At 42.4% G+C, this 14,056-nt stretch overlaps 1 protein-coding gene across 4 annotated transcripts in view; it reads right to left on the bottom strand.

Moving 5' to 3' along the window:
• The window catches only part of SF3B1 (splicing factor 3b subunit 1), a 44,227-nt gene extending 32,028 nt beyond the window's left edge, over positions 1–12,199 (bottom strand). For all 4 annotated transcript variants that reach the window (XR_011387178.1, XR_011387179.1, XM_008258870.4 and 1 more), the window contains exons 1-3: positions 12,133–12,199; positions 11,755–11,931; positions 837–1,003 (exon numbers count right to left, since the gene is read on the bottom strand). Coding sequence is in view for 2 of the 4 variants with exons in the window: in XM_008258870.4 (XP_008257092.2) it covers positions 837–1,003; positions 11,755–11,931; positions 12,133–12,184 (396 nt within the window). In the remaining 2 variants the exon portion in view is untranslated. The remainder of the gene's footprint in view (positions 1–836; positions 1,004–11,754; positions 11,932–12,132) is intronic.
• Positions 12,200–14,056: the final 1,857 nt, after the last annotated feature.

The raw sequence follows: 14,056 nt of genomic DNA, 5'->3' as shown, positions 1-14,056 counted from the left end.
AACTCTTTCAAATAAATAACTCTTAAAAAAATAAAAATAAATTAATTTTAAAAAACTATAAATCTTGTAAAACAAAACAAAACACTATGAGGAATATATTTCAAAATGAGAAGCAATCATCCTTCACAGGAACTGAAATAGATAAAAAAAGCTCATGAGTATCAGTAACAAGAAAAATTCCACTGATGTTAAGATGCCATAGGAAAAAGAAAAAATCAAGTCAGAAATCAAGTCAAAAGTACAGATGTCTATTTATAATCAAGTCACTTCTCACACGAGCTACTCTAGAATGAACTCTGTAGATAATAGTATATATTTACTTTACAACAGTAATGATTTGCAGATGCTTTGCAGAATAAACTAGTCCTCAACATAAAGATTCAGAACTGAGAACTTACAGAGAAGTTTCTGAACCTTAGTAATGAAAAATATCTTCAGGCCGGTGCCGTGGCTCACTTGGTTAATCCTCCGCCAGCATCTCATATGGGCGCCGGGTTCTAGTCCCGGTTGCTCCTCTTCCAGTCCAGCTCTCTGCTGTGGCCTGGGAGGGCAGTGGGAAGAAGCACCTGGCTTTGGACTGGCACAGCGCTGGCCATAGCGGCCATTTGGAGAGTGAACCAACGGAAGGAAGACATGTCTCTCTCTGTCTATAACTCTACCTATCAAATAAATTAAAAAAAGAAAAAGAAAAGAAAAATATCTTCAAAAGTTATATTCTCTGAAAAGATCTCTTAATCTCAAATATCTCTCTGGAATAAAAACCAGAAAACTCCTTTATATTTCTTGCTTTCTTAAAAAAAAAAAAAAAAAGGCTTGTCTCTTAATTTGTAACTTACATCTTCAAGTTCAGTTGCAGCAATTGATGTCACATAGCCAGCAAATCTGCTGTCACTTCCACCATAAATTTCCTGGTCATAATAACCTGTAGAATCAAGGCCCACTCCTTGAGCTTCATCAAGAGCTGCCTTCTTGCCTTGAATTTCTCGAATCTGTGCTTCAATATCTGTAAGAAAGATAATATAAACTTTAATTTCCTTTTCTGAACAGCTCTTCATATAGTATCTTTACCAGGTGTTATCAAAAACACTCTTAAATACAATTTAAAATCACTGCACCACACTGAAGTAGTTAGCAGAACTCTAACAGGTATATACATTAAATACATTCCCCAGCTTCAGTAATGGTAACATTCAAGAGGAGTTGCTTCTTATCTCATCAACTACAAAATACCCTCACCTTCAAAACAGGCAACTAACGTTATTGTTGTATTCTATACCTTTCCTTTACTGAAGAAAATAACACTGTTGATACTGATTAAGGACCGAGAACTATACACGCCTATGGATTTTGTCAAAACGTTGGGGCCTGGGGTCAGATCCAAACTTCTGCACTTCTAACAAGTTCCTCTCCAGGACATCCGGAACCACTTCTGAATAGTACAATGAAGTCTAAATTTTTTAGCATGGAATTCAGAGCTGCTATGGTTTCCCCCAAGGCTTCAGGTGCTGGTGAACCTTCAGGTAGAGGCCTAATGGAAGGTAATTAGGTCATAGGGGCACTGTACTCACAAAGTGTGTTAATTCAACAGAGCAGGTTGCTGTAAGAGAGTATGGCAGTTTCCTTGAATCTTACTTCCTGCCTTGCCATATGATTTGTCCCAACTGCATGCACTGAACACCATGAGACCATCTATCATGCTGTGATATAGTTCAGTGGCCCTCAACAGAGGCTAAACTATGAGGGCAACAGATCTTGGACTTTCACCCTCCAAAACTGTGTGTGAAATAAATCTCTCTTCTATAAATACTGAGCCTCAGGCATTCTGTTACAGCAACACAAAACGGACTAATACAAGAGCCCTACACAATTTGCTGCAACCACTATCTCCTAAGTTTTCCAAGATTTTAAGCTCTGTAATCAAAATGTTTCCTTTCAAATAATGGCTCTTTCTCTTCTAATTAAAGAATTAAACTGAAATAACATAAACACTCAAGTATTTAATTATCAATTCCTGAGACATCTCATCCCCCAAGCTTTATGTTCTAGCCATACGTCTGACATTCAGAAGAGGCACATTTGGTGAATGAAGCATCAAGTAGTATCAACTGCTTTCCAAACTTTCTCCAATTCTTCAAAAATCAAGTCTAAAGTAGTACAGCAAAAATCCACATAACTCCTTCACTTATATTATTTATTATGAGATAAAGCAAATGTGTATATAGACAATTAAAAACTACATTATAGACACTACACCTCCTAAATAGTTTGGTATTTCCAGATCTAGGATAGTCTGAACTGCTGCTTCAAATCTCGCCAACTGTCCTATAGAAATATTCTTTTCTAACTCATAATATAACCAACAACCAGACACTGCATTTACTGTCAATCTCTTCAGTCTTCTTTAAATACATACTAGTCAGGGCCCACACTGTGGCATAGTAGGCTAAGCTTCTGCCTGAGGTGCAGCAACACCCAAGGGTGCTGGTTCGTGGGCTGCTCCTCTTCTGATTCAGGTCTCTGTTGTGCCCTGGGAAAGCAGTGGAAGATGGCCCGAGTGCTTGGGCCGCTGCACCCATATGGGAGACCCAGAGGAAGCTCCTGGCTTCGGATCGACCCAGCTCCAGCCATTACTGCTATTTGGGGAGTAAACCAGTGAATGGAAGACCTCTCTGCCTCTACCTCTCTCTGTCTGTAACTATACCTCTCAAATAAATAAATAAAATACTTAAAAATAAATAAATACATACTTTTTGTCTTTCTTGATACCAGGTACCTTTAACTTACAAACTAACATTTCATTTTAATAATATGAATACATATATAAAGAAATGAATGGCTTCTCTTATAAATGTATTCTGTGGTCTAAAATAGCCATAATTCTTGCCAATCCATTTTCTTTGTCCAACTGGATTATGCCTGCTGACACCAGTCACTTCAAATATCTCATTTATGGGCCTGGATGCTCCACTTCTGACCCAGCTCCTTGCTAATGCACCTGGGAAAGCAGCAGACTATGGCCCAACTGCCTGGAGCCCTGCCACCGATATGGGAGACTCAGATGCTTCATCTCCCATAAAGTACATATCACAAAAAATTAAAATGATTTCTGAGATAACATTTTAAATATACATCATACATTAATATACATTAGAGTCAAAAGGCTTATTGGCACCACTTAAATTCTTATTTTTTTTTAAAGATTTATGTATTTATTTGAAAGAGTTACAGAGAGGAAAGGCAGAGAGAGGTCTTCTGTCCGATGGTTCACTCCCCAGCTGGCCACAACGACTGGAGCAGCGCCGATCTGAAGCCAGGAGCTTCTTCCGGGTCTCCCATGTAGGTGCAGGGGCCCAAGGACTTGGGCCATCTTCTACTGCTTTCCCAGACCATAGTAGAGAGCTGGATTGGAAGAGGGACAGCCAGGACTCGAACCGGCGCCCTTATGGGATGCTCGCGCTTCAGGCTAGGACGTTAACCCACTACGCCACAGCGCCGGCCCCCAATAAATAAATCTTAAAGAAAAAATTACAACCGGAAGGCCCATAGTGGGTTAAGCTGCTATCCCATGTATCCCATATTGCTTTGAAACCCAGCTATTCCACTTCCGATCCAGCTCCCTGATAACATGCCTGGGAAAGCAGCAGAGGATGGCTCAAATCCTTTGGCCCCTGCATCCACATGGGAGACCCAGAAGAAGCTCCTGGCTCCTGGCCTCACACAGCAGTTGCAGCCATTTTGGGGGAGCGAACCAGCGGATGGAAGACCTTTCTCTGTCTGTCTCCAAGAACCTCTCTCTTGTAACTCTTTCAAATAAAAATAAATCTTTTTTAAAAAAAAAGGTGCAAAAATGCTACTTCTATGTGCATTTAAACAGGAAAATTAAATGGGTGAATTAGGCCAGACAGTCTGCAATCTCTCCTCTAAACCATCAGTGTAGTCTGATTACCACCTACTTCCACCAAATCACCTGGTGTACCTGTTACAAAGGTGGGACCCTAGGTCTGAGATAACACAAACACAGAATCTCCAACAGGCCTCCTCATTAACAAATGCACCAAACTATTTTAACTAGTCCTTCACCCTCCTACTTCCAGTTTCAGACAACTCCTTACTAAATTTTCCAGCTTAAAGTATCACTTTATCTTTTCTCTACCTTATATATAAGCATAAAAAACAGGAAAGTACTATTTTACAAAAAAGCACCATATTATACACAGCATTATGCAACTTGCATTTCTACCTGCACTTGCTAATCAAACTTTCTTATTTTCCTTCTAAAGAGTTATTCCATTTAAATTCTCAGCAACTAGTCCCTCCATTCGGATAACACATTCAGGAACTACTTTTATCTATGAAATTTTTCCTGCTGATTTTATGTACTTGCTGACTAGCAACAGAGTTTTCTAATTACAGAGGTTCATAATACTCAATTAGTATTTGTACAAAATATATGTAAATCATGACCGAATTCCTTTTAAATCAAAGTTTAGAAAAAAAAAATTACCTAGCCCAAGGGCTTGTGGGGCTAGACAGCTGTTTGTAGTTAATTCTGAGGTGAGTTCATTACTAAACTTCTAACAGCTGCTTATTATTTACATGCAATCCAAGCATTGTTTTTTGTCTGATTGAAATACATGGATAAAATCTTAAAAAGCTAATGGATCTTGTTGATGCACTGTAACTAGAGTACCTTTATATAAACACTGTTATTCACAAAATTAAAAAAACCAGATACCATAAAACTCAGTAGCTTGTTTTGCAAGCCACAGAGTAAAATTCAGTTAATATTTCTTAACAATATGCCCAAATGCTAAACATAATGTGCTCAAATATTTAAATAAGTTCATATCACTACATTCACAAATAAAGTACCTTCGTGTCTGAGGTTTCATTTCCAAAATATAATGGATGGAGCAAATATGGCAGAATATTAAGAACTGATAAAGTTACAAAAAAATTGTTGTATTTTGTCATATCTTTCTATATGTTAAAATATTTCATAATAAAGTTATTTCAATCTGTAAATCATTAAAAGAAAAATTTTCTTTCCGATCTATGCCAGCAAAGGTTTGTAATATCCTATGAACATTTTTACATCTTTAAAATTTTTTAATAATTTATTTTATTTATTTGAAAGAGTTTCAGAGAGAGGTAAAGCCAGAAAGAGAGAGCGAGGTCTTCCATTCTGCTGGTTCACTCCCCAGATGACCACAGTGGCCAGAGCAGAGGCTATCTGAAGCCAGGAGTGAGGAGCTTCTTCCAGGTCTCCCATGTGGGTGCACGGACCCAAGGACGTGGGCCATCTTCTTACTGCTTTCCCAGGCCATAGCAGAGAAATGGATTAGAAGAGGAGCAGCCGAGACTCAAATCGTCACCCATATGGGATGCTGGCGCTGCAGGCTGGGGCTTTAACCTGCTGTGCCACAGCACTGGCCCCTCTTTGGGATTTTCAAAGCTAACACTAAACTATAGCTACCTATATTTAGGTATTCCTGCAGTTTTTAAACATGACTAAAAATGGGCAAATAGGCCACTGCTGACAACAAATGATTAATAAATAAAATTTACTGTCAGGTCTAAAAATAAATTAGAGGAAACATACCAAAAAGAGTAAGGGGGGGAGGGGGCCTGGCAGGCACAGAGATGTGGCGTACCCTGTAGTACTGGCCGGTTCTAGTCCTGGCTGCTCCACTTCCAGTTCAGCTTTCTGCTATGGCCTGGGAAAGCAGTGGAAGACAGCCCAAGTGCCTGGGCCCCTGCATCCACATGAGAGACCTGGAAGAAGCTCTTGGCTCCTGATCCACTCAGCCCTATCCACTCAGCCCTAGCCGCTCAGCCCCAGCTGTTGTGGCCATTTGGGAAGTGAACTAGTGGAGGGAAAACCAACCTCTCTAACTCTGCCTTCAAAATAAAAAATCTTAAAATGTTAAGCCAAAGGCTGGAGCCCAGAACTCAATCCAGATCTCCCAAGTGGGTGGCAGAATACCACCTACTTGAGTATACCTGCTGCTTTCCAGGGAACACATTAGCAGGAGGTTGGAGTATAGTCAGGACTTAAACCCAGGGACTCTGATAGGGAATGTGGGCATCCCAAGCAATGCCTTAACCACTGCACCAAACACCCATCCCAGATGCAAGCATCTTAAACATTAAATTTATTCCAATGATCCACAGAAAAAGAAATCTTACTATTCAACTGAAAACTTACACAAAAAAGAAAAATCGTTCTGATCCCTGGCATATTTTCCACTATCAGAGAACAAATTCTTCCCAGAAAGTACAGAAGAAGAATATGTTATTAAGCTTTAATTTGTGAATTAATAATTTAAGCAGCTAGCTCATTTGGCCTCTCAAGTCATTGAAAAGCAGGTTTCCTTTTATTCTGGTTTGTTTACTTAAAAATCATTATTACTGGGGTCAGCACTAAGGCATAGCAGGTAAAGCCATATGCAGTGTCGGCATCCCATGTGGGTGCCGGTTCTAATCCCAGCTGCTTCACTTCTGATCCAGCTCCTTGCTGATGTGCCTGGGAGGACAGTGAAGGATGGCCCAAGTTCTTGGGCTCCTGCATCCATGTGGGAGACCTGGAAGAAGCTCCAAGCTCCTGGCTTTAGACAGGCTTGGCTCCAGCCATTGCTGCCATTTGGGGAATGAACAAGCAGATGAAGGACCTTTCTGTCTGCCTGCCTGTCTGTCTCTCTGCCTTTCAAATAAATAAATCTTGTTTAAAAAAAAAAAACTCTATGGTAATTAGAAATGCAAGTTTAAATAAATTGAAGTTCTTCTTATATAAACACATCATATCTTACCTGGGAATTGAGTCTGACATCAAAAGATAATTCTACAAAACCAAGAGTGCTTTTTTTTAACTTTTTTTTTTTTTTTTTTTTTTGACAGGCAGAGTGGACAGTGAGAGACAGAGAGAGAAAGGTCTTCCTTTTGCCGTTGGTTCACCCTCCAATGGCCGGCGCGCCCGGCGCGCTGCTGCCGGTGCACCGCGCTGATCCGATGGCAGGAGCCAGGTACTTCCTCCTGGTCTCCCATGTGATGCAGGGCCCAAGTACTTGGGCCATCCTCCACTGCACTCCCTGGCCACAGCAGAGAGCTGGCCTGGAAGAGGGGCAACCGGGACAGAATCCGGCACCGGGACCGGGACTGGCGCCGCAAGGCGGAGGATTAGCCTAGTGAGCCGCGCGCGGCGCCGGCTAAACTTTTTTTTTTTTTTTAATTTTTTTATTAAGAGACAGAGAGAAAGGTCTTCCTTCCATTGGGTCACTCCCCAAATGGCCGCTACGGCCGGAGCTACGCCAATCCGAAGCCAGCAGCCAGGTGCTTCTTCCTGGTCTCCGACGTGGGTGCAGGCGCCCAAGCACTTGGGCCATCCTCCACTGCCCTCCAGGACCACAGCAGAGAGTTAGACTAGAAGAGCAACAGCCCGGACTAGAACCCAGTGCCCATAGGGGATTCCAGCACCGCAGGCGGAGGATCAGCCAAGTGAGCCATGGCACCGGCCCCGAAGAGTGTTTTAAAAGATGGCAAACATCTAACCTGAGGTGTTTTATTTATTTGAATGGCAGAAACAGGAAAACACTCATCTGCTGGTTCATTCCCCAAATGAGGCACTCTAATGAGATGCGGATTTCTTACCTGTTAGGTCAAATGCACACCCTTACTGTTTGTAGTTTTAACCAAGACCTAAATATCAAACTCTTGAGATAGTTTATGCCACTAATATACCAGGTCAGCACCAGTACAGCTACATAACTGTTCCCCACCAATTCTGTCCCTCTATTGGTTTCCTTTCCTGTGTCTTTTCTTCTTCCCATGCCACAGATATTGCCACCCCAAGCAGGCAGCATTTCTTCCCCCTTTGCTGTTTTATTCCTCATCTTTAATTTGTACTACTTCCAATGATCTAACCACTGTTCATTACCCATGTTCCAGAGACAGAGCTGTGAGATGTTCATCTCTCACTGAATCTTTTAGTCCATAAGTGACATCTATTCTCCTTCAGCCAGAAGCAAACAGTGAATAAGGATTCCCCAAATACGAGACTTAAAGGACATCCCTGCAATGCCAGCATCCCTTATGAGCACCAATTCGAGTTCCAGCTATTCCACTTCTGATCCAGCTCCCTGTGTGGGAAAGCAGCATAAGCACAAGATGGCTCCTGCCCCCCATGTGAGAGACCTGCATGGAGTTCCAAGCTCCTGGCTTCAGCTTGGGCCTGCCCTGGCTGTTGTGGCAATTTGGGGAGTGAATCAGTAGACGGAAAGTCTCTCTCGTTCCCTCCTTCTCTGTAACTCTTTCAAATATATATACATATACATATATATATATATCTTAAATAAGTATATCCTGGCATCTCAACTGTCAGTCTGTTCACTAACAAATCAACAGAACTAACTATAATGTAAATTACTCTATTGAACACTGTAGAAAACAGTGATATATCAATTCCCAAATGAGTCTATGGGGGAAAAAACTTTTAAAACCTTCAAGCAGGGTCCAGCATTGTGGTGCAGTGGGTTAGGCTACCACCTTTGATGCCCCCATCACACACAAGCACTGGTTCAAGCCCTGGCTGTTCCACTCCAAATCCAGCTGCCTGCTAATGTGCCTGGGAAGGCAGCATATAATGGGCCAAGTGCTTGGGCCCCTGCCACCCACAAAGGAGACCTGGATGAAATTCCAGGCTTCTGGTTTCTGTTGCAGACATTAGGCGACTAAACCAGTGGATGGCAGATATGTCTCTACCTTTCTGTCTCTGAAACTGTGCATTTCAAATAAAAATTACAAGGGGGTGGGGCATTGTGGCAGCATGGGGTAAGCCATGCATGAAGTACTTGGGTTCCTGCTACCTACACGGAAGTACCGAATGGAGTTACAGCTTTAGCCTGGCCCAGCCCCAGCTACTATAGTCACTTGAAGAATAAACAAGCAGATGGAAGACCTGTCTGTGTCTGTCTATTCCTCTTCCATTTAAAACTTTTTAAAAATAAAAATAAATTTTTGGGGGAGGGGAGAGGGAGGTATTTAGCGTAGTGTTAAGACATGCTTGGAACACCCATACCCCCTATCAGACAGACTGAATTCAAATCCTGGCTCTGCTCCTGATTCCAATTGCTGCTTCCTGCTAATGCACACCTTGGGAGACAGCAGTAACAGCTCAGATAATTGGGTCCTGTCACCCACATGGGAGACTCAGACCGACTTCCAGGCTCTTGGCTTTGGCCTGGCCCAGCCTTGGCTGTTGCAGGCATTTGGGGAGAACTTGCAGATGGAAGCTCTCTTTCTCTAAATCTTTAAAAAAATTTTTAAATTCTCCAAAAAGCTTACATAAAAAATAATGAATTACATGGTACGACAAAGAAATGTCTGTACCAGAAACATTTAGAATAAATATTGTATAATCTTTTTACTTGAAACAAAAATAAATATTACATATTTTTAAAGGCCACGCCAGTGGGATTCAATCTAAGTCATCCTCTCTATTTCAATAGCCTAAGAATGGTTGCTGACTCCAGGTCATCCTTCACACTACAACCTGTGACCTTCCCAAAACACAGAAATAATATGACCTGGAGGAAAGAGCCAGTATCTGTGGCCACTGGTGGGAAGCCTTCCACGATGACACTAACCTAATATTTCATCCTCTCAGTTGAGGAAGTTCCCAAAGTGTAAAGTCTTGCTTCCCCATCTATCTCACCCAAATACATATAGTCAAGCCAACACAAACTTTCAAAGATCAATTAAGTACCTTTTGTTTGTGAAACTCTTTTAATACTTCCAGTATGTATCTTTCAATGTTGATTAAATATTTAAGCATACATAATGCACCTACTGGGTATTCTAAGATAGAATTCCTGTAAACAACCTCAAAGTATGAGAAAACTTTAATAGAAAAACTATCCTAAGTGAAATAATACAAATATATTGAATACTACAATAGCACACCCCAACCCCAAAAGAAACTAATTTCCAGCTTATAAGAAATCGCTTGACAAGTGAAAATAGCTAAAGCACAAAGAACTAGAGTTCTGCAGAAAAATACCACAAGGAAGAGAGCGAGAAGCTATGCAAATACTGTATTTCTATTTAACAGTTATCACCCTGCAACTTATCACACACAGTGATAATTTTCACAGAAAGTACTCAGATGTTATACCAAATTTTCCACTATTTTCTTTAAGGCATTACTTAATTTACATTGATAGCATAATCTCAAATAAAACAACGATTTGCAATCAAAAGGCCTTTTAGCTGGGTTTCTAACATGCAGGAAAACCAACTGCAATTTTTGATTTTCCTGACCAAGGTTATGAGATATTGAAGATACCAATAAATAAGCAATCAACGCTGCTAAGTGACCCCCAAATGAGTAATCTACTCCTGAATGAACAAAACTTGCAACATCTTTATATTTTCTGGTTATTTTGCAAAAGGTATTTTGAGATAGTCTAAAAACAAAGGATTAAGGCCTAAGAACAGTTCTGGGCTTAGAAAGCATTGAGCCTCAGTTCCATCCACATTCTGGTCCTAACCAACCTTTCCAGATTCATCTTCTACTTCCCCTTTGCACCTCTTTTCCTGCCACTGCAGACTTCTCCAACATACTTTTCAGACGCACTGCCTTGTTAACAGTTCTCTCAGGTTCACACGTCCTCCTCTAATTTAAAACTGACTGATCCTTTCAAGACTGGGGACACGTCACCTCTTCTGTGAAAACAGCCCTAACCATAAATCCATCACTCCTACCCAAGTTCGCAGAACACACTGCTTACATTTCTATCTAAGCAGTCATCTGGCCTCTTAAGAAAATTCAGATAAATACGTGTCAGTGTACCCCATCACACTAGAATGTTTGATGGCCTCTGAGTCGCTTACCTCTCACAGACCAATACCAAACCACACACCAAGAAACGACATACATAAATAACGACATGAAATAAAAGTCATCTTGAAAGCCTTGTGTACAGTGTAAATTTTGGATCCAAAGCCAAATCAAGGAGTGCAGTTCTAAATTCCCAATCCCCACTTCCTATTCTCTGGACACTCCCTAATGGATTTCACTCTACTCCCAACATTCGCCTAATTTTGTATACCCTGTATACTAGAAAAGGATCAACTATCTTCAAAACTTCGGTCACCAGCCAATATAATATGACTTTCCTTTTGCACATGCTCCTCCAATAATCAGCCACCAAAGAAAAAGATAAATATACTATAAATTATTAAGGAAGGCAAAAAACACCGGATCATTTCTTCCAAGAAAAATAATCAAGTAACCCAGACACCTGAAGACACACATTTTACCCAGGGTTAGGAGTCTGCGGCCTCGGTTTAACATTCCCCGAAAAGCGGCTGCCTATTTCAGCGCTTTCCTGACTCCCTGCACAAACTATGCCGACCACAGTACCAAGAGGTGAGCGGGACTCTCCTCCCACGCTTCCCCTATCCGTCGGCCTGGAATCCTCCTTAGCCACCCGCTTAAACGAGGCTTCTGGTCAGGGAAGAGAAGAAACCCTCAAGCAGCTGCATTCAAACACGGAACAAAGCGCCTGTCGTGGGTGTACGAGTAGGACGCCATTACGCGGGGCAGTGGGCTGCGCCGCTAGCGCCGAGGAGACGCCTCAGACCCCCAAAGCGCGGACTCGGCCCCTACAAAAAAACTAAAGGAGCGTCAGAGGCTCGGAAAGGCAGTCTTAGCAGGATGGCGGCAGAGAGGGCACGTAAACGGGAGAGCCTGCTTACCTTCGTGAGTCTTGGCGATCTTCGCCATTTTGTCCACTCGAACACACAGACGGAACTGGCGCTCCCAAGCACTTCCGCTCGTCGCCGCCGCCACGGAGAAAAATAGCTGGGACTGCTCTCTGCGCGTGCGCCAAGCGGGAGCGCGCTCCGTCGAATGACACGTGACAGAGCAGCCACCTAGATGGAATCGCGAGGTGCATTGTGGGTGTGGGAGGAACCGGGATTAGTCCGGGGGCGGGTCTTAGTTTGTGACCCGGGAAAACTCTGCCTGGGGGTGAGGGAGGCAGTGAGTGGGTAGATTACTCGGTGGTGGATAAGAACAGACCCTGTGGGAAACTATGGGTTCGGAGCTGGAAGAGACCTCAGCCTTTCAATTACCTTTGTCCAAATTCAAAGGCGTCTCGGGGCTGGAGAAAAGCTTTCTTAGCATGTTTCAGCTGTTGCCGTGCTTAGCTAAGGAGACAGTCTTAACAGTCTCACACCTCACGCTAACTTTCAAGGTCATTTTTCCTGCTGCCCTTTTCTCAATAATTGCCTGCTGTCTCTATAGGAGTTTCGTTTCCAACTGACGTTGCCAAACTACTTCACAAATAGTCCAGTAAAATAGGCAAGCTATTGCTAATACCATTGAAGACAAAAAAAATTAGAATGGGGAGATATGTAAATTGTGCAAAGTCACACAGTTACCAAATTGCACAACTTGAATGCTGTCACCATTATAAAGCTTTTTCACTTTATAGGTTCTTAGAATACAATTGCCCTAAATGTTACTCCTAAATCAGGAACTTTAGTAAGTCAGAATACAGTGGTGTTCTTTATGCTTAGATATGAATTATGCTGTCATAACTTGACACTATTTTTGGACTTTGGGGTTGAAAAAAACAGAAGAACTAAGGAGGGAGGTTGGGTCTAGGAAGCAGCCTAGGTAAACAGGTAGGGATCAAGGTTAGAGCCAGCAGAAGGTTAGCTTGCTGTTTGATAGACACAGTCTGAATAAATACTTAGTGGAAACTTCAGTAACACATAGGATTTTTATCAGCATCTGTGAAATAATCGATTTAATAAGTTTAAAACTTCAGATGTTTAATTTCCATCTCTTTATTAGTTCAAACAGAAGTTAATCTAATAGGGGGGACTACACTGTGGCCCAGCAGGTTAACGCCCTAGCCTGAAGCACTGGCATCCCACTTGGGTGCTGGTTCCAGTCCCTGCTGCTCCTCTTCCTATCCAGCTCTCTGCTATGGCTTGGGAAAGCAGTAGAAGATGGCCCAAGTGCTGGGGCCCCTGCACCTGCATGGGAGACCTGGAAGAAGCTCCTGGCTCCTGGCTTTGCACAGCCATTGCAGCCATCTGGGGAGTGAACTATCAATGTAAGACCTCTCTGTCTCTGCCTTTCCTCTCTCTGTGTAACTGTGACTTTCAAATAAATAATAAAATTTTTAAAAAAGAAGTTAATCTAATAGGGAATGTGGGGTCAGGATAAGAAAGATTGTTATGCAAATTATTGAGGGGCCCTTGCTGTGGCTTATCAAAGCGTAAAGCTGCTGCCTGCAGTGCCGGCATCCCACTAGGGCACAAGTTCCAGTCCCAGCTGCTCCACTTCCAATCCAGCTCTCTGCTATGACCTGGGAAAGCAGTAGAAGATGGCCCAAGTGCTTGGGCTCCTACACCTGCGTGAGAGGATCTAGAGGAAGTTCCTGGCTCCTAGCTTCAGATCAGCACAACTCAGGCCATTTTTGCCAGTTGGAGAGTGAACCAGCAGATGGAAAACCTCTTTTTCTCTCTGCATCTCCTTCTCACTCTGTGTAACTCTGACTTTCAAATAAAATAAATAAATCTTAAAAAAAAAAACCTGCTAAACAAAAAAAAAATCAAAAGAACATCAAGCTTTTTGCCTCATGTCTTTGAAAAAGACAAATTCTTATATATAAGGTAATCTGTCATGTGAAAAATATATATTGAAAAAGTTGTCGGGCAGGCGCCGTGGCTCACTTGGTTAATACTGCACCTGCAGCGCCGGCATCCCATATGGGCGTTAGGTTCTAATCCCGGTTGCTCCTCTTCCAGTCCAACTCTCTGCTGTGGCCCAGGAGGGCAGTGGAGGATGGCCCAAGTGCTTGGGCCCCTGCATCCGCGTCGGAGACTAGGAAGAAGCCCTTGGCTCTTGGCTTCGGATTGGCATAGCTCCAGTCATGGCAGCCATTTAGGGGGTGAACCAACGGAAGGAAGACCTTTCTCTCTGTCTCTCTCACTGTCTAACTCTGTCAAAGGAAGGAAGGAAGGAGGGAAGGAGGGAGGAAAA

The sequence above is a fragment of the Oryctolagus cuniculus genome, chromosome 3, assembly GCF_964237555.1.
Source record: "Oryctolagus cuniculus chromosome 3, mOryCun1.1, whole genome shotgun sequence".
Taxonomy (NCBI): domain Eukaryota; kingdom Metazoa; phylum Chordata; class Mammalia; order Lagomorpha; family Leporidae; genus Oryctolagus; species Oryctolagus cuniculus.
The sequence above is the reverse complement of the archived record's forward strand: the minus strand, read 5'-3'. Positions and strand labels throughout refer to the sequence as shown.